Source organism: Sturnira hondurensis, unplaced genomic scaffold (assembly GCF_014824575.4).
Source record: "Sturnira hondurensis isolate 20B ecotype Veracruz unplaced genomic scaffold, ASM1482457v3 Scaffold0007401, whole genome shotgun sequence".
Lineage (NCBI taxonomy): Eukaryota > Metazoa > Chordata > Mammalia > Chiroptera > Phyllostomidae > Sturnira > Sturnira hondurensis.
In genome coordinates this window covers 6,558,554-6,578,343 of record NW_028080032.1, presented here as the reverse complement: position 1 = coordinate 6,578,343, position 19,790 = coordinate 6,558,554, and the positions used below count along the sequence as shown (strand labels likewise).

General features: G+C 48.1%; 1 protein-coding gene across 1 annotated transcript; it reads left to right on the top strand.

Moving 5' to 3' along the window:
- Positions 1-12,971: 12,971 nt before the first annotated feature.
- On the top strand, positions 12,972-14,160 carry PRND (prion like protein doppel). Its single transcript, XM_037051772.1, has 2 exons — positions 12,972-13,029; positions 13,341-14,160. Exon 2 carries the CDS (start codon positions 13,352-13,354, stop codon positions 13,889-13,891), a length of 540 nt encoding a protein of 179 aa, XP_036907667.1. The 5' UTR covers positions 12,972-13,029; positions 13,341-13,351; the 3' UTR covers positions 13,892-14,160.
- The last annotated feature ends 5,630 nt before the right edge of the window (positions 14,161-19,790 follow it).

Genomic DNA, 19,790 nt, shown 5'->3' with positions numbered 1-19,790 from the left:
GGCAGACACAAAAAGGGAAACATTGGATGATTCACTTTAAATGGGATACCCAGATTAGGTCACACAGACAGGAAGTAGATTCGTGGTTGCCAGGAGCTGGAGAACAGTGGGGCAATGAGAAGTGACGGCTAATGGGCCTGTGGCTTTTTTCCAGAAATAAAGATACTGATAAAGATACTCTGGAGTCAGTGGTGATCAGTAAACAACATTATGAATATAATAAACATCACTGAATTGTACCCTTTGAAATGGTGACTCTCATGATATGTGAATTATATCTCAATGAAGCTTTTTTGTTTAAAGCACAGATGAACCTGCCTAATAATAGAAGTGATGAGAGGGTAGGGGAAGGTTTAGGCATTGTTTGAGATTTAGTTTGTTATAAAAACATTTCTACCCACTCGTTTTTCTCACAGGTGTTGAATGAATGAATGAATGACTGTCTTGGGAAATTGTTTCATGTACAGTTTTTTTGTGACAAGTCTAGTAGATTACAAATTACTCTCATATGGACTAGTTCAACAATTCTGTTCCACCTGGTGGAGACTTCACCCCTTGCCCCTAAGAAGGCATTTCTCCCCACTTCTTAGTCTGCCCAGCGGAGGAAGCTGCATCAGATCCTTCCCCANAACAGTGGGGCAGTGAGAAGTGACGGCTAATGGGCCTGTGGCTTTTTTCCAGAAATAAAGATACTGATAAAGATACTCTGGAGTTAGTGGTGATCAGTAAACAACATTATGAGTATAGTAAACATCACTGAATTGTACCCTTTGAAATGGTGAATCTCATGATATGTGAATTATATCTCAATGAAGCTTTTTTGTTTAAAGCGCAGATGAACCTGCCTAATAGAAGTGATGAGAGGGTAGGGGAAGGTTTAGGCATTGTTTGAGATTTAGTTTGTTATAAAAACATTTCTACCCACTCGTTTTTCTCACAGGTGTTGAATGAATGAATGAATGACTGTCTTGGGAAATTGTTTCATGTACAGTTTTTTTGTGACAAGTCTAGTAGATTACAAATTACTCTCATATGGACTAGTTCAACAATTCTGTTCCACCTGGTGGAGACTTCACCCCTTGCCCCTAAGAAGGCATTTCTCCCCACTTCTTAGTCTGCCCAGCGGAGGAAGCTGCATCAGATCCTTCCCCACCTCACAGCAGTCACCCAGATGAGTGAGGACATACCCTGGCCTGCTATGAGCAAAGTCTTCGTCAAGACCGGGCAGTACGAATGCCAAGCCTTGAAAATGGAAGCCTTCATTGGTGCCTCAGCTCCCGAACTGCCCATAATTACATTCCTGACTTACTCACCTTGACCTGCTTGCCCTGTTTTGAGGCCTCGCTGAATCCTTTAAGAACTGGACTCCCCAGGTGAATCACACTCGTGACGTTTGGGCTCTCCCTGCATTGGTTCTCCTTCCATCTGGTTCCCCCCCGCCCCCTACCCCCCGCCGGAGTTTATACCCAATCCTCCTTCCCTGTGTGTCAGCTCACACCTGTGTGCCACTTCCGCTGGAGGTCAGGCGATCAGAGAAGCTGGGACAGGGGCACTGATTCAAGTGTGGTTGGAAAATCCCCAGTGTTTCCATATGGCAGCTAAAGTGAAGGGGCAAGAGGACCAGGTCAGCCCTTGAAATCAGGGATGTTCGTGGTGGAAGTAGATGTGGTCTGTCAACAGCAACTAGTGACAAATGAATGAATTGCCTCCTGCTCCCGCCCCCCACCAGAATCGGGGATGATCTTTATCCAGGGCTGGAAAAGAGACTGCATTGTTCAGTAGTGTTAGCCCTTCCTCCCCGGCCACAAGCCCAGTTAGATGGAAAAGCTGGCAGGGCAGAAGTAGCTGTGAAAGAAATCCAGAACACCAAACACGTCGGCTGGCCCCCTCTCTTCTTTCCTCTCCATAAGCCTCTCAGTGGCAATCCAATCCTCCACTGGTGCACCCCCTGCCCAGCCTTACTTCCCACCAAGAACTGGCTTTATCATCTTCCTTCCAGGCAGTCGTCTCTGCAGACTGCCACCACCATGATTGCCACCTCTGCTTCCCTCTGACAACCCCTGCCTGGTACCTGCTGTTATACACACTGAGCCAAGGAGCTGCTGCACGGATCCCAAATATTAGCAGTTATAGCTTACTATCATCAATTCCCCAAGTCTAATTTTAGAAGGTATCTTAAAGCACATAATGAAACTCTACCTTATTGTCCTTAGTGGCAACCCTGAGATGCACCATTCCTTTTCTCATGCTCTTTCCTCCATGTGGAACGTTTTCCCTACCCCTTTTCCACCTGAAAAACTCTTATATATACATCAAGACCCAGCTGAAATTGCCTATCCCTGCCATGGACCCTTTTGTGAGTCCAGTGAGGACTATGGACCCTGTTCAGAGTAATGTTTTGTCTTGTTGTTGATTTCCCCCCCCAAAGAAACATTTATTTACCCACTGAATTCCAAGACATCTAATTTAGAAATCTGACATCTCAGCAATGACCCATGTTCACTGCCATGGGCTGATACATCCTGCACCGTTGGGGTACACAAGGGCAAGGCCAAAGGGTTACAAAAAATAAATCCATGACTCTTAATCATGACCAAAAACAAAACAGTTACAGGTACCAAAACTTTAGATGCATTGCATTGAAAAGAAGGTTGGTGCATGTCATAATTTAAAGAGGCAAAACAAGGCACTGCCGAAATCTCACATTAAGAGCGTATTAGAAAGCTGATGGAGAAGAGCAAGCCATCTCTTTATCAGCTTACCTTAACAGTTTTTCATTAGCTGGAGAAAGAGGTGGGAGGGGTGAATTCATTTTTGCATGCACAGGATGTATGCCTTAACAAAACACTAGGCTTGCTTTGAATGCATCATTGAAATATCATCGTAGCTTGTTTCAGCTAATTTTCTTTCTAAACTTCCCCATTGCTTCACCTGGATTTCACAAAGATCACCAGGCATAATACAATGCCTCATTCAGAGGGCAGTTGTGGGCACAATCTGAAAAGGGAGCTCCTTTGGCTCAAAGCAACCATCAGCCCAGCAGTGCCCATCAAGATCTATCTGAAGCTGCTTTCCAGGGGCACGGGAGCAGTTTTGGGTAGCTGTGCTGTCACTACTGAGAGGCTTAACACTAGATATTTAGTGCTTGTTGCAAGGAAGAATTGGCGACGATGGGGAAGGAGAGTGAAGGCAGGCCAGGGACCCAAACGCTTTTCCGCTGCCTTCTCCTGCTTCTTCATTCTGCTGTTCACTTGCTCAGAGGGTGAGGTCATCTCATAACTGCAGGATGGGCATGGAATACTTATAGGAATCCTCATTTAGTGAGTCCCTGTCCGCTAAGGCATCGTCCAAGGCTTCTTTACCTAAGAGGCAGGACACAGAGAAGATTAATGTGCTCTTGGCTGATTTCAAAGACTTGCTTGTAGGCTGCTGTGGGGTAACTCAGGAGGACATCACCCATGACTCAGGAAGTCGTCCATGACTTCAGAGATCAGGCATCTGCCTAGCCACCAGCCAAAAGGAACGAGGAAAACAGTCTGTATCTGGAGGTCCCAGCCCTTTCCAGGCCCCTGTGTCCCAAGGCTCCTGTGTTCATCACAAAAGTGTAGAAGTTTCACGTGCTACTCTCTCCCCAACCCTAGAAGTAGCACTGAGGCTGGAGGTGTGGTGCCATCTCTTCTGCCTGATGTGCCGCCAACGCTGCACTCCCCTGTAATGTGAATAATAAACGGCATGTCCACATCTGGCAGTCCCCCTGGTGGTCTTTTCAGAATATCACAAACGCAAGTGTTGCTCCCCGGCTTGGAGCTCCTGCGCCACCAGCCACCCTAGAAGCTTCAACCGCATGTTTTTCTTCTCCCTAGAAGCTCCTTCTGCGAAGCAGAGGTGGCAATCGCCTTTCATCTTCAGGAAAAAGACCTTGCTCTCATACTGGAAATCAGTGCAGTTGTTGGCCAGGAACTTGTCATCACTGCTCCTTCTCCCAGTCTCCCGCTCCTTCTCACTCCTCTCCCAGGAAGCTTTAACTTTCTCCAGTCAAGTTCTTTTGATTTCCACCGGCCATGGTTTTCTGCTCAGTGCTGCTGATGACCCTTCAGGAAGATCGCCTGGCACCAACCACATTCTTAAAGGCCACGGAGAGAGGTTTCGGCCTTCACTGGAGGCAAGTTCACTAAGTTCTGTCACCTCCTTCATAGCGAAGGTCCTACTGCGGTAGCACTCCGCCGGCTTTACCAACCGCAGTGCCGCAGTAGCCGCTCCAAGTCCCCCCTGTCACTCCAGGCTGGGCCTCGCCTCGCGCCAAGCTCCCGGTTGCCTAGGAGGCCGCCGCCGCGCACGCGCACTGGCTCGCTGGCCGCGGGAGGCTCAGGCTATGGGCGACACCTCGGCTCTGGCCCTCCTGCTGGCTGGCCCCATGCGCTGGGACTCCTGCCTTGGATGCCGCCTGCCCAAGGATTCAGAATAATGTACTTAAATATATAAAATAAAATACAGAGATCACACAGGAAACCAAATGCTAAAATATAGTCATCCAAAGCAGTTTTACACTGATTAAATATTTGAAAACTCACTAAGACCTGCTGGACCTACTGCCATAATTTCATAATGACAAGTGTAAGTGATATCACCCGGAATACCCGGAATTAGAATGACCAACTTGTCCTGGTTTGCCCCACATGTTCCCATTCTAATGATGAAAAATACCGTGTCTGGAGAGCCCCACCCCCACCCCCGCCCAGTCCTTGGCAAACTGGGACGGTTGGCCACATGCCTGTGATGTGACATGAAAACTTCTGTGACTCCAGGGGGTTCTGGTCACAGGTACAGCTAATGCTACCGGCTCTGCTGCTCGTATTCGTAATGGAGAAAAGGCTGTACTTCAGGTAGAGGCTAGTGGAAATAAAGACGTGAGGACATTTTTCCTGGCCAAGTTCAGGGCATGTCCCAGATTCTATCCACGACTGCCCCTTCCAGGATAGGAACCCCTGCAACTGATGGGACGAAGTTAGGCCTCCTCTCCCCTAATTTTTGTTCTTAGATGCACTGTAACTTAGCAAACTATTGTCATCGTTTATCTAAAAACTTAAAAGTGGTCTCCAATACTGAGGGGCCAGCATGCAGCAGGTGTGGGGGGCGGGCACAGGAGCAGTCTTACACAGCAGAATCTAAGCTGGTGGAACAGTTCTGGGAAACTGGAGCAGTTTCTATTAAAGCTGAACAGATGCCTATCCAATGGCCCAGCATTTCCACTCCTGAGCATTTGCCCAACAGAGTGAGAAATGGTGACCAAGGTGGACCTCTATGTTCACCAAGAGCCGTGCATAAGAGTTTTCATAGTGCCCTGCCAGTGTGGTTCAGCTGGTTGGAGGGTTGGTCCATACACCAAAAGGTCATGGGATTGATTCCCAGTCAGGGCACATATCCAGGCTGCAAGTTCAGTCTCTAGTCAGGGCGCATGCAAGAGGCAACTGATCGTTGTTTCTCGCTCACATCGATAGTTCCCTCTCTCTCCCTCCCTTCCCCTCTCTCTAAAATCAGTAAGCATGTAGCCCTGTCTGGTGTAGCTCAGTGGATTGAGCACAGGCCTGCGAAGCACACAATCGTGGTTCGATTCCCAGTCAGGGCACATGCCCGAGTTGCAGGTCAGTTCCCAGCAGGGGACCCACGAGAGGCAACCATACATTGATATTTCTTTCCTTCCCCTCTAAAGATAAATTCAAAATCAGTAAGCATGTCCTCAGGTGAGAATATTTTTTAAAAAAGAATTGTCATAGCAATTACATTCATAATAGCCCCAAACAGGAAACAACCCAAATGCTCATCAAGTGTTGAATCAATAAATAAACATGGTCTATTTTACAGGAATGAGAACTGGAAAATAACACCTCTGGGCAACAATGCCGATGAAGCTCACACACATAACGATGAACAAAAGAAGCCAGCCACAGAACAGCACATATTGGGTGATTCGAGTTGTATAAAACACAAAAGCAGGTGAAACTGTACTGGGCCTCAGAAGTCGGGATAGTAGGTACCTGTGGGTGGTGGAGACCAGGCATGAGGCTTTAAAATATTCTGCGGGTTACATAAGGTTGTTCGGTTAGTGAAACTGTATTGAGTTGTGCACTTACAGTATGTGCACCTTTCTGCATGTTGGTTATATTTCAGTAAAAGCATTTCTCCACAATGTTGGGTCCTCCTTTCCCATCTGCTGCCAGGTCTCATCCCTGCAGACTTTAATACCAAGAAGCGACCTGACCCTGCCATTGCCGGGTTGGATGGCTCTAGGACTTGATCACTACTTGCCACACCGACTGCGACCTGTCTTGGTGATGCACCAACCTTCCTCCTGGCTGAAGCCATCACGGACCCAGCCTCTGGCACGAATGCCTTCAGCCTTTGCTAGTTGTCATCACAACAGTAAATCCTTCGCTAGTAATTCTGGCAGACTCTTGAGTAATTAATGTGTATTCAAAACAGCTTTTAGACTGCAGATTACTTTCCTTTATAATGTCTTGGGGGAAGCATTTGTATTGATGTCTATGATTCCAACAGTGCCAAGCAATGTTTGAGAAGACCTATGAGTAGTGGGGGACATGATACCTCCCGTCCAGTTGTGAAAACTAAGGTACTTCCACTTCCCCCAAAGATACATGTGAAGTAGATGTTTTACTGTCTGAGACAGAACGGCTACGTCACAGAGAAGGCTAAGCTCCCCTCTAACAGATGAGAACTAAAGCCACTCGAGGCAGAGAACAGCAGGGTGGAGATTAGAACCTGGGTCTCTGGTTGGTGCCAGCTCTCTTTGCATCATCCCCAGCGCTTCCCCTGGAATGACAGCCACCGTGGGTAATGAAGGAGTCACTGCCTCTAACCCAATAGCTGGCCCTTCCTTCCTAGTACAGGTACCTGCACCCTGGGGAAGGCCTTTCTCCTTTTGGACATTTTCATGCATATTGGGGAGAGAAGAAACTCACAGGTCAAATGATCAGGTGAATCGGGCTTTTAAAAAAATCAGAGATGATGAGAAAAGAGGGAGGCCAAACAAGGAACTTCAACCCAGTGGCCAAGTGGGGTATCTCTGTCCTTCTTAGGGTCTGCCCTGCCCCTTCCCAGCCCACTCCTTCTAAATCAACTGAAATGGCAATATTCAGCCTGTTACCCCTGCTCTAAATCTTCAATGGCCCTCTATCTTCTCAATTACAGACATCCTATCCCACCAACATTCAGTGACACACAAAACGAGTCACTGCCTCCAGTGGTTCCTGATAAATTATGAGCCAGCAAGGCTACCTCTCAGAGAGCACAGCTGGCAGAAAAGCAATCAGACGCCCACGAAAAGGCACGCACCAGAATGTTCCCAGCAGCGCTATTTGTGCCAGAAATCACCCATAAGCCCACCAACAGGGAAATGGAGATGTCACTGTGGGATGGTCTCGCAATGGCGTGAACAGTCTGCAACTAGACGCAATGTGGGGACACCTCACAGAAGTAATTTGAGCAAGACACACAGAAGATTCTGTGCCATGTAACTCCATATACGTCAAGTACAAAAACAGACAAAAATAACCTATGGTGGAAAGAGTCAGAATAGTATAGGGGAGGGGACAGTGACCCAGCAGTGACATGCAGAGCCTTTGGGGGTGCTGTCATGTTCGGTTTCTTAATCTGGGTGCAGGTTACGTGGGGGTGTTCAGTTTGTGAAAATACATAATGTTTCACACTTAGGGTATGTGTAGCTTTCTTTGAAAAGATGAGCATGGCTGTTTAGACAGCTACTGAGCTTTCTAAGAAGCATTATATTATTTTCCAAAACACATTTCAACTATTTCTCTACCGTGAGGCCAGGAGCTCCTTCAACTGCATTATCCCACCCTATGCTCCGCCTTCCTTGGCACACCATGGTCCCAGGCACATGACGGACTCTTGGTAAATCTTCAAAACACCAAGGTATGGTGGGTGATCTTTCCACACACCAAGCCTTCTGCTACAGTTTGGCATTGTAGATGAACAATCACTGTATTTATTTGTAAATGCTCTCCAAAGGTCCAACCCCTAATCAAACCAGGAAATGGTATAAAGTGACCCATTCATGCATCCTAGACCTCAGCCTTTCCCTGTTGCCTTTTTGGTTAATCCACATCATTTCCTATTGTTCACACACTTGTGTGAAATATACCATTGGTTCTTTTCATCCCAGAACACTCAGCCCTGTGGAATCAATTTCATTCTCCCTGTTTTCACAAACATGATCAACATTAAATTATATTCCTAATGTAATCGTTGATGCCAGAAGACACAATTCACTGGGCCCTCGCCTCTCAGCTCATTTAGAGAGATGAGTATCCTCCCACTAATTCCTTGGCTGTTTGTTTGTCTTTGCTGGAGGGATTGCAGCCGTTCTGCCTTCTCTGTGTCTGCTGAACAGTTTTCTTGCCTCGTTTGCAGCTTCCAGAGCTCCTCCCTTCTTCTGAGCATTTTCAGTCCTCCACACCCCTCTGTGCCTCTGAGAACAGCCTTTTGTTCCCTGACAAGAAGAATCTGCCGCCTCATCAGCTCTAAACCAACCTCCCACGATGTTCTGGGCAAAGTCCTGCTCGGAAAGGGATGAAAGAAAGGGACGGAGGCGGCCTGGAGGTGACAGTACCAGATGGGGACAGGCCGGCTGAACGGTACACACAGTTCAGAACAGAGCAGTGGGCCTGCAGGGACTGCACTGCTTGCCTGGCGGGGTGACCTTGGGCCTACCTGGGTCCCGTGACCTCACAGCGTGAAGGAGCTGGACTAGAGGGTTCTGAATCCTTTCCAGCTCTGAACATCCCAAACCCTGCTTATGATCCTATGCATCTATGCAATGAACAAAATTGTACTGACACTTGTCTCTGAAAAGTGAAACATTAAGAGATTTTTTTTCTGCATTTTTACAAAGTTTACCCCAACTCTGCACTACTGTGTTTGTGGGTGTGTTCACAAGACCAAAAGTCTATGATTCTAGATAAAAATAGTAAAGTTTTGCCTTGGCTGGTGTGGCTCAGTGGACTGAGCACTGGTCTGTGAACTGGAAGGTTGCAGGTTCGATTCCTGGTCAGGGCACATGCCTGGGTTGCAGGCCAGGTCCTCAGTTGGGAGTGGGTGAGAGGCCACTGATTAATCTCGTACATGTTTCTCTCCCTCTCTTACCTCCTTCCCTTCCTCTCTCTTTATAAATAAATAAGTAAATAAATAAATAAATAAATAAAGTTTTTAAAGAATAGAACAAAATAAAATTTAAAAGTAAAAGCAGAGGAGAAAAAAAGGCCCAACTGAGGTCCCCAAATCCAAGTGGAGCACTGAAGCTTTGCCTTTGTTGAGGATTTCCTATCTCCAGGACCAAGTGTTTGTAAACTCCTCTGGCGCCATCTGCTGGTCGTTTAATTTGGTTCCCCAAGGGGCTTGGAGGCGAATCTGGAGAACCCAGATGATGTCACATTCAGGACGGCGATCATACTTTATTTACAGGCAAATCTCACTCCATACGCCTCCACATTCACTTCCGATTCTGACTTGCAGTAATGATTGTAACGAGGACATCTGAGCGAGACCCTTTTGTCTAAGGAGTGGTCACCTATGCCGGGAGTGACAGATTGTCCAGTTCCCCTCCAGCGGCACCGGGCATCACATAGAGACAGAGTCACTAGGAGCCACTCCTAGCCTCCTCCATCTTTAAACAGTGGTAGCTTCGCCTCCATCTGTCTCGGCCCCTTGGGTTGCCACAGATCAACTTGCGGACCCTTGGACGAATTCAGTGGTTCAAGCTCTTCCACAGGACCCCGGCAGCCCAGTTCTCTGGCCAGTTCTCTGGCTTGGCCTTCTACCCACCATTAGCTCTGCTTTTCCCACCGCTCCATGGAAGTGGGGCCCCTCAGGCCCTCTCCGCTCAGGCTGCCCAGCACGAGGTCCCCCTGAACACTCCCCCTCTGCCTGACCTGATCCTCCCCACAAAGGGTGCCCAGTGAAGCCCCCTTTGTTCTCAGGGGCTGGTCTTAAGGTGCTGGACAGTGCACATCCCGCAAGGCCTTTGAAACCACCCTCTGTTGTCGATACTGACGGGAAAGCAGTTCTCTAACCCTTCTCATTTCCATTCTAAAGGGCACCTCTGAAAATACTAGTCTTAAAAATAGCCCCACCTGGACTCATTGGATGGATGCAACCAGCCAGCCATCCATCTGAGAAGTTGTCAGGTGATGTGTGTTTGGTCTTTGTCCTCAATTCCTCGCTCAGCGCTTCTAAAACCTTATAACTTCCTGAGTGGAGGGGCGATAGGAGCATCTTGTTACACCACTTGGTTTTTGTCCCCAGGTCCTAGCACAGTGGGGTTCGAAGAGCTCCCAGTTTGGAGAGTTCATCCACATTCCAGGAGGGTGGAGCACCCCAAACTCTGGGGTCTCCTGCATTTGGATGCTTCCAGACCTTGTCCTCTACACCTCTTCATCTGGCTGCTTATTTGTATCCTTTATAATAAACTGGCAGCAGTAAGTAAATAAATACACGACTAAAACAAGAGGCAACTCTCAAGTTTTGCTGAACTCCATCAAGATCTTCACGTGACGCTTATTAGTAAAAAGTGTTGAGAAGCTCCATCCTTCTCAAGACAAAGGAGCATCTGGGAACTCCTGATTGGTCCTGCCGGGGAGGGGAGGCTGCCATATTTGGAGAGGAGCAGGGCTGCCACTCCCTCTGTGCGCCTACAAAGCTGGGCAGGCCTGGCTGCCGACAGGACAGTGCTGCTGGCCGTGGCTCCAAAGGCACACTCCCAGAGAGAGCCCAAGGTAGGTGGGGAGGCAGAGTTTGTGCATGAACCCTATTTCTGTAGTCGGGGTTGCTCATTTCTCATCAGACTGCAAACCATGCAACAATTACTTGACTCCCATCTCCTGGGATGGGACATGAGTCAGGGGACACTGGTGAGAATGTAGTCATTCCAGGTGTGTGTGCCTGTGTTTCGGTGCTGTGATAAAATACTATTTCAGGGTTGTCTGGTGGGGATTTTTCTCTTGCTTTTAAGCCCTTGCCTAGAAAAAAGACTCATTTCTTTCTCAAGGTCTGTATGCCATTATTTAATCTGATGCACCTGTAAATGATGTTATTATTCTTATTTAAGATTGCTCCTACCAAAGAGTAAGGGCTGATGATATGGGGTGTGGCCCCAGTTTAGGGGGTTAATGAATGTTTGCTTGAATCAGTTTGGGGAAAGCTGCTCTGAGCTCACTGAGATTAGGGGGCCGTGAGGGTTGGGGTGCTGACAGCCTGGGTGCACAGGCTGCTGCTGAGCACATTCATGCCGCGCCCATCCCGGGCAGAGACCAGGTGATGCCTGCATGTTAAGAGAAGTCAGCAGAAGCCTCTTGGTAGGTGCCCAGAGGAGACTAGTACACTTAGGTTGCACTTTGCCTGTTTCTCTACATAAAAACCAGCATCTTACTAGAGCTGAACATCTTTTTTTTTAAATATTTTATTTATTTATCTTTAGAGGGGGAGGAAAGGAGAGAAGAAGAGAAACATCAATGTATGGTTGCTTCTCCTGCATCCCCTGCTGGGAACTGGCCCCTGCCGGGAACTGGCCTGCAACCCAGGCATGTGTCCTGACTGGGAATCAAACCGCGATCCTCTGGTTCGCAGGCCCGCACTCAATCCACTGAGCTATGCCAGCCAGGGCCGAGCTGAACATCTTAACAGCAGTGAACTAAGCACTTTTAGAAATAGTGCAATGAGATGATGGAGGGTATGGTAGGGGCTAAGCGTGCTAGCTTTTCACCCTCCCGAGGCTCTGGCACTTACGGGCACACAGTAAATTGTATCTAGGAGACTTCCTACATCCCTGATCTGCACAGATGAAGGCCCAGGTGCTCAGTGCCCCGAACAGTTGACCTTGGGGGGTGGACTTCCACAATAACTATTGTAACTTCAGGAGACGGATGTGACAAAATACCGGTTTGGGAGGCTGGGAGGGAGGGGTGTTCTCTGATGTCATCAGCAGCCCTAGGGTTGCCTCAGTGCTCCCCTAGGCCCTCCTGTCCTCTCCATCATTTCATGTCCTTGGAAATGTCTCCCAAGTTCTAGTCTTTGCTCAGCTTAGGGTCCGTCAGGCTGCCCTTCATGCCCAGTTAGTCAGAAGCACAACATCTGAGCACCATCCGCTCCCACAGCCCAGAAGGGCAGTGGGGCATGGTGGGGGTAGTATGGGAACGGGTCACTGTGCAGCCTCGGCAAATTACCTAACTTCTGATTCTCTGCACAGCTTTTATAAAATGGGGGTGATATTATGCCTATCCCATGAAAGAACTAAGACAATGTCAGTGGCTGACACACAGTGTGTGATAAGAAACTACCTGGGGGAGGCTCATGGGGTCACACTGTCCCTAGAAGTGAAACATCAAAAGATTACTCGTGATCAGGGGGGAGAGGCAGGGGCCCCTCCCTATGCTCCCATCCATCTCCCACTGCCCCTGAGTCCATCTCCCCTCTCTCTCTACCTTAGATGCCTTCACAATCAGTAGCCACTGACATCTTAGAATAGATGGCAGAATGTGCCCAAGACAGTGCCGGCTCAGAGCAGTAGAGAATAAAGAGGGAAGATTAAAAATAGAGCATATGGCCCTGGCTGGTGTAGCTCAGTGGATTGAGCGCGGGCCTGCGAACCACACAATCGCGGTTCGATTCCCAGTCAGGGCAGGTGCCTGGGTTGCAGGCCAGTTCCCGATTCCCGGCAGGGGACACACGAGAGGCAGCCATACATTGATATTTCTCTCTCTCCTTCCCTTCCCCTCTAAGATAAATAAATAAAATCTTAAAAAAAAATAGAGCATATGCATCTTGTAAGCTGCTCTGACTAGCAATATATAGATGCATTTTATATGTTAACATTGGTGAACAAATTTACTCTTTTTAAATAGAGCCTATGCGCAGAAGCCTCTGATTCCACCTCTTCTACTGTATTTGCCTCCCAGAGACCCCTTGATTTGGAAGACTCGAGAGAACCAAAGGAAACCTGTATGTATTAAGTCATTACTCCTTTTCTTTTTCCCATGCACATTCAAAGGCTCTGTAATTATCAGTTGCAGTTTCTTATCTGTCTGAGAAAACCAGGGTCACCGCCCTGAATGGATAGTTCCAGGCGAATGCAAGAAACTTGGTATTGACTTAACCCTGTACAGCCTAAGCGTGGGAAAACAATTATGCTGCTGAGAAATGTAAATGGGGCAAGGGTGGCCATTCCTTGTCTAAAATCTACACATGGGAGGGGGCAGGGGAGCTGGCAACCCCACTGGAGAAGTGAACTGCCCCACCCTTTGCTGTTGCAGATTCGGACACAATGAGGAAGCGCCTGGGTGGATGCTGGTTGGCCATTGTCTGTGTCCTGCTCTTCAGCCAGCTCGCTGCAGTCGAGGCAAGAGGCATAAAGCACAGAATCAAATGGAACCGGAAGGCCCTGCCCAGTAGCTCCCCGGTCACGGAGGCCCAAAAGATGGATGTGCAGATGCACCCCGGGGCCTTCATCAAGCAGGGCCGGAAGCTGGATATTGACTTTGGACCAGAGGGCAACAGGTATTATGAGGCCAACTATTGGCAGTTCCCCGACGGGATCCACTATAATGGCTGCTCTGAGGCCAACGTGACCAAGGAGAAGTTTGTCATCAACTGCATCAACACTACCCAGGCCGTGAACCAGGAGGAGCTGTTCCAAGAGAAACAGGGCAAGCTTCACCAGCGCATCCTGTGGAGGCTGATCAGGGAGCTCTGCTCCGCCAAGCACTGTGATTTTTGGTCGGAAAAAGGAGCAGGACTCCAGGTCACCATGGACCAGTCGGTGATGCTCTGCCTGCTGGTTTTCATTTGGTTCCTTGTGAAATAAGCCCTCGGGCAGGCAGGCATCTGAGCAGGCGAGCAGGCGAGCAAACCAGAGTCATCCCAGTTCTCTTCCCCCAGTATCCAACCCACCCGTGTCCTGAAGGTAGCAAAGAGCAGTGATTCTTCAGCGCTTCAAATATCACACCTAAGTGTCTACTCAGGTATCTGTCGGAAGGAATGTGATTGTTTGTGTATGCATCCCTGTAGGCTCTACCGGAGGGTGTGTGCATCCCCAGCTTTCGGCGGAGTGCCTGGCACACTGTATGACACAATAAATGCTTGGTGAACAGATAAAAACAACACAGCGGGGATGTGCCAGGCACTTCACCCTACCTCCTAACAACTCGCAGAGGTAGGTGGTATTCCCGTTGTGCTGAGGCTCCAAGAGGTGAATTAGCTGGAAAGGGGCAGGACCGGAACTCAACCCCGGCTTGCCTAACCCCAGGTTGTCTGCTCTGTCCAATCCCAGAGCTGTCCTGCCATCCCTGATGGCTCTCAAGGACAAATCCAAACACATATCTCTGTTGGAACTATGGAAATTCCAGTTTTAGAAATATGAAAAGACCTGAGCTGACGGTCATGTCAAAATTGACACCTTTGTGAGAGGGAGGCTTTACTCGATTCTAATTAAACTAAAATATAATAAAGGTGTGAAATTAAACTAGAAATAGAACTAGACCAAGGCCTGGAAATTGTCTGGTAAGGAAATATTGCCAAGCTGATTCTCAGAGCAGATTAGATCTACCGCAGGTTGTGTCTCTGGTACAAGATATTTTTTCGCGAAAAGGATAAGTGTTTGCTGTTCCCGCCTCTCAAACAGGCCACACATTTAAGAAAACAACTTGGAACGACGTGCTTGCTTCCCGGTGTTCCCCTCACTCCCTGTGCGTGTCCGCAGGCACATGCGCGCGAGCATCTTTTACAGGCGCTCCCTTTACCCAGACTCCACACATCTCCGGCAGTGTTTTTACCACCCCTTTGAGGACAGGCTGTCATTCTTGTGAACTGCCTACCACTACAAAGAACTAGCTCCTCCTGGCCAAAAAGAAACAGTGTCTTTAGGGGGGTCTAATTAACCACCCCCCCATCCACACAGCACCGGGACTGCAGTCAGTGATGTTGTCATGGCCATGCATGGTGCCCGGCGGGCACTTGAGCTACTGGGGGGACCACTTTGTAAAGCCCACTATTGTCTAACCACGCTGCTGTGCACCTGACACTAATATGAAACCATGTTGAGTGTGAACTGTAATTGAAGAATAAAATAATAATTCATTCATACCATAAGCAGGAACAGATACACCACTTCTTATCTGTTTATTAGTGTTTATATATTACAAACATATTATTTGTTAATTGCAGCTAAAAGCAACTATTACACAGTATACGTGCATTTAAATAAAAATAACAAATCTAATGCTCTAAGTTGCCCCACGGGCGCTCTTTGGTAACCTCAGAGAGTCACGGGGGTTGTTGAACTGTATTTGGAGATAACAGCTGCTGACGATTATCAATTCTCTTATCAATAAAGAGAGTCTGAGAGGAAAAAAAAAGTGCCTTGTCAGACACTTTATCTGAAGTCTTTCAAAACATCAATGTTGATAGTGGTACCTCTTGTTCCGAGCCTCCACTGTTATCAGTGTTCTTCTCAAGGATACATTTGGGAGGTTTTAACACAGAAAGAGGGTGGAGACGTGGGGGCGGGGATCCGGGAGCAGCCTGTCCCTGGGTCCTCAAGGAGACGCCGGCCCTGCACGGAAACAGCTCAGAGGACATACCACCCCACCCCCCACCCCGTGGTCTCAGTCCTCACACCACCAGCCCCTCTCTCCACGCCCACTTCCAGACGCCTGTTGAATTCTTTCACAGAAACATGTTCAAGTACAGATCACATGGGGGTTATTTCTTACATGTCGATTTTTTAATTTTTATTTTCTTAGTAACAACAAGAGCAATGCCAACAGAAAGAACAAAGACTTATACACTGATGTGGAAATTTCAGGTCCTGGCTCTTCTGAGTTTAATTACAAGGGCACACGCAGCCACATAAGCAATATGACTTCACTTCTGATATGAACACACTTACTCCACGATGTAGTATATTTTCTAAAATGGCTTGTCCTTCCCTCATTTCTTTAACAGTTCCAGAAACCAGATTCAAGTGGGGTGTGAAGTGAATTTGTGCATGGTGAGTCAGGTGCAAATTTTATTTATGGGGCTTTTAATCGAGACTGTATGTGCTTGAACAGCCTTGCTCGTGTTTATGAATTATGAGGCCGAGTCAAGGCTGTGTGAGTCTGGTTTTGCATTTCAGCAAAGGCAAGCCAAGCACCTGCTCTACGCGAGACGTTGTGAGGAGCTTCTGAATTATTCCAGATAGAGTCATTTGAATTATAAATAATCTCACCAACCACCACTTGCTTGTTCTTCCTGAGGGTTGATTTTTTTAAAAAAAACTTTATTGTGACATTAAAATTACAACAGAAATCCAAACAAAACATTGCCCCCCATCCTAGCATCTGATTAAGTCAGTGTTTTTTAGTTTTTCCTATAGCCTTCCAGCCTTTATCCATTTGCATATATAAATGTATATATTTGCAATGATTATATAAGTGAGCATTCATATTCCAATTTTTTCTCAAGCTTATTGTATGCTTTCTTCATTTTTCCTATAATTTTTGTGTTCTTGCCTCCCCCTCTGCCTCCCTCAACCCGCACCCCTCCTTCCTTCCTTCTCTGCACTTTCATTGTGTTCAGATACATCAGAGCATTTTTGGTTTGATTATTTCTTTTAAAAATACTATAATCACACATGTCACACTCATTTCTCTGCCATTTGCCCCTGTAACTTAACACTACACCCTGAACCTCTCCCCAGTTCAACGGCGAGCTGACTAGTCAGCTAACCTGTCTGTTTACATTGTTGCATAGTATTCCCAGGTACAGATGGACCTTGTTAACAACTGAATCATTTTCTAGTTGGACCTTCAGGTCGTGCTGGTTTGTCACTGCTGCAAACAATAAACCTCCTTGTTCACACAACCTCGCAGTCTGTTACTTCTACTTACGTGGAATAGATGTACACATGCAGAATTTCTGGGACAAAACTAGTCTAAGTTTTTCTCGACGTGACTACATGATGTTCACATGGGCGGAGCCATTCCAGGGGCCGCCTGCAGTGCGCGGCACTAACCTGTAAGAGCTGCTGTGTCATCTAGGTATGAAAAGCTGCCTTCCCCACAAGCGCTGCCTGAGCATCCTCTCCCCCTTGCAGGTGACACATTTAACTCTTCCCAAGTGGTTTCTGACCACAGGACCATTTGAAAATCCTACACCTGTGAGCAATTCCCATTCTAAATCTGATCCTTGGCCCGAAACACCTGGATGAGAAGCCTGGAAAGCAGGCGGTGTGTGAGCAGACTCCCCAGTCAGAGGGAGGTGTGTTTGAACAACTCCACGATCCCCAACGGCTGGGGGAGGCATCAAGTTGCGTTTGTCAATGAATCTTTAGTAAAATTACACACGCAAGTATTTGCCAGTCACGAAGATGGAAAGGAGCGGGCATGAAGCGCCCTTGGTTGAAGTAGCCCGTGCTCCCCTGAACCAGCATCTCCCTGGAACCCCTGGTGCCCCGCCTTCCTTAGGATGTGCCAGGCAACATTTAGACATCCCACCCTCTGCTGCTATTGAGGCGTGTCCCAGGTAGCGGTCACTCGTTTGTCCTGAGCCGCCCACACTCCCTCCAGCTCTCTTATAATAGGTGACTGAACTGGAGCAGTGGCCCATTAGGTCGGGGGCCCTGATCCTTCTTCGTACCTGCAGTTTGGACACATCTTGCATCTCCACCCAGCACCTTCTCTTCATGCGCTGCATACGGCTGGGCAGAGACACGCTAAGACGTCCACATGCTGCTGCGTGACACATTTTAGAGCCTGCAGGGGTAGCAGCTGAAATGCTGACAGCAGGATGGGTGTGCCCACGCGTGGGCAGTGCTAACACACTGGCAGACCACACACGCTGGGCGAGTGACCGAGGAGACACACGGATATGGCTTCTCGACAGATAAGTCTCAGTTTCCCCACCTGAACGCTCAGACACTGCTCTGTTCAAGAGCTGACCCCCGGCAAGCCAAGGTCACACAGCAGCCTTGCGTTTGCTCTCTCCACCCCAAGACCGTGCCATGGGACCCAGCACAGGGCTGGTCTTCTCTCATCCCTGCTGCTGGCAGAACACCTGTTCTCAGCTGGGAACCACGTTCCGCGGCAGAAGAGAAAGGAGCCAAACTCACACGTCAATGGGAAAGGCGCGCAGCTGCAGAATGGGAAGAAATCAGGCATTCCTTGGAAAATGGGAATAAGGCGCTGCCTCTCAGGCGTCTCTAAGCCCACCCCAGACCACTGAAAGCCTGCTCCAGAGAAACAGACCCAGCACTTCTCCCTTGGTAAACGGGAGCTGTGGGGGAGGAAGAAATCCTACTCTATCCTCCTAATCATTAAGTCTACATGGGACAGATTAGACTAACAAAGAGAACATAGCCAAATTTAATCACATTTGTATGTACAGGAATCCCACATACATGAGAAAGTCAGAGGTCCCACATACATAAGACATTCAGAGAAAGAGCAAATGAAGTATATATGATATCCTGAGCTAAGGGTAAGATAAGGTGCCTTGGAACTTCAAAGAGGAAAAAATTCATTTGTAGGATAAGAAGAGCAGATGTTCAGTAATTAGATGTTTACACTGCCCCATAGATAAAATAGGTACCAAAAAGTTACTTCTGGGACTTCTGGTCAAGATGGAGGCATAGGCAGACATGCTTCACCTCCTCGTACAACTGTAGAAAGAATTGCAATTTGATACCAAAACAAATAACAGCCTGAACCGCCAGAAAATCAAGGTGTATGGAAGTACGACATCCAAGGATTTGAAGAAGCCACATTCACCCAGACAAGTAGGAGAGGCGGAGCTTCCCAGGCGGAGTTTCCGGGAGCAGAGTTTCGGAGACGGGAAGATGGTGCGGAGATGTGAGGTGGCACAGAGAGTCAGCAGGTGTGGTAGCACAGCCAGTCCCACACGCACGCGTGGTGGATAAAAATCAGGAGGGATACCTTGGGAGCAAGGAATCCCAGCCCCAGGCCAGGCCACACAGCCCAGGGCTCCAGCCCCGGGAAGATAAATCCCCCAAATTCTGGCTGTAAAAACCAGTGGGGGTTGGGGTGATGGAAGACCACCCGTGGGCACAACCCATGGATGTGAACTGAGGGGGGAAACTGCTGGAGGGAAAGGGGTACTGGGCAGAGTGGGGCACAAAGGAAATAAAACTGGGACAACTGGAATAGCATAATCAATAAAATATATTTTTTAAATATTATATCTGGTAATAACTCATTACGGGCAAGGCCCCAAATTTAAAGCCTTTAAGGGAGAGGTAAAATTTTGTCCTGAACCCAGAGGGTCTCAACTGCCTTCAGCTAAAAATAATCCCCATGCCAAAGTAATAGCTCTTGGGGAGGCCTGATCTCGACCCCTTCAGAGCCTTCACCTGGGTCCACGGGGGGGCTTTGTACTGAAGTAGGTCCCTTGCACTGACCACACCCCTTTTTAAAGGAGCCTTCCTGGTGGCTGCACCCAGCCCAGAGCTGACCCCCCAGAAGAACTTACCCTCCGATAATTAATTGTCACTGCATCCCCAAGGTGCTTCCCCATACACTGGCCTGAAGTTCTTATCTCCATCCACCCACTCACCCAGTCTGTCCTTGGAATTCCCGGGCCTTATTTTAATGCAAATATTTTTGTGGGAAAGTATAGCCCTCTTAAACAATACAGATTGTTTTAACTCTAACAGGCTTGAGCCTAAATTGTGAAAGGAAGTTGGCGGAGGGCCAGAGAGGAACTCGAGG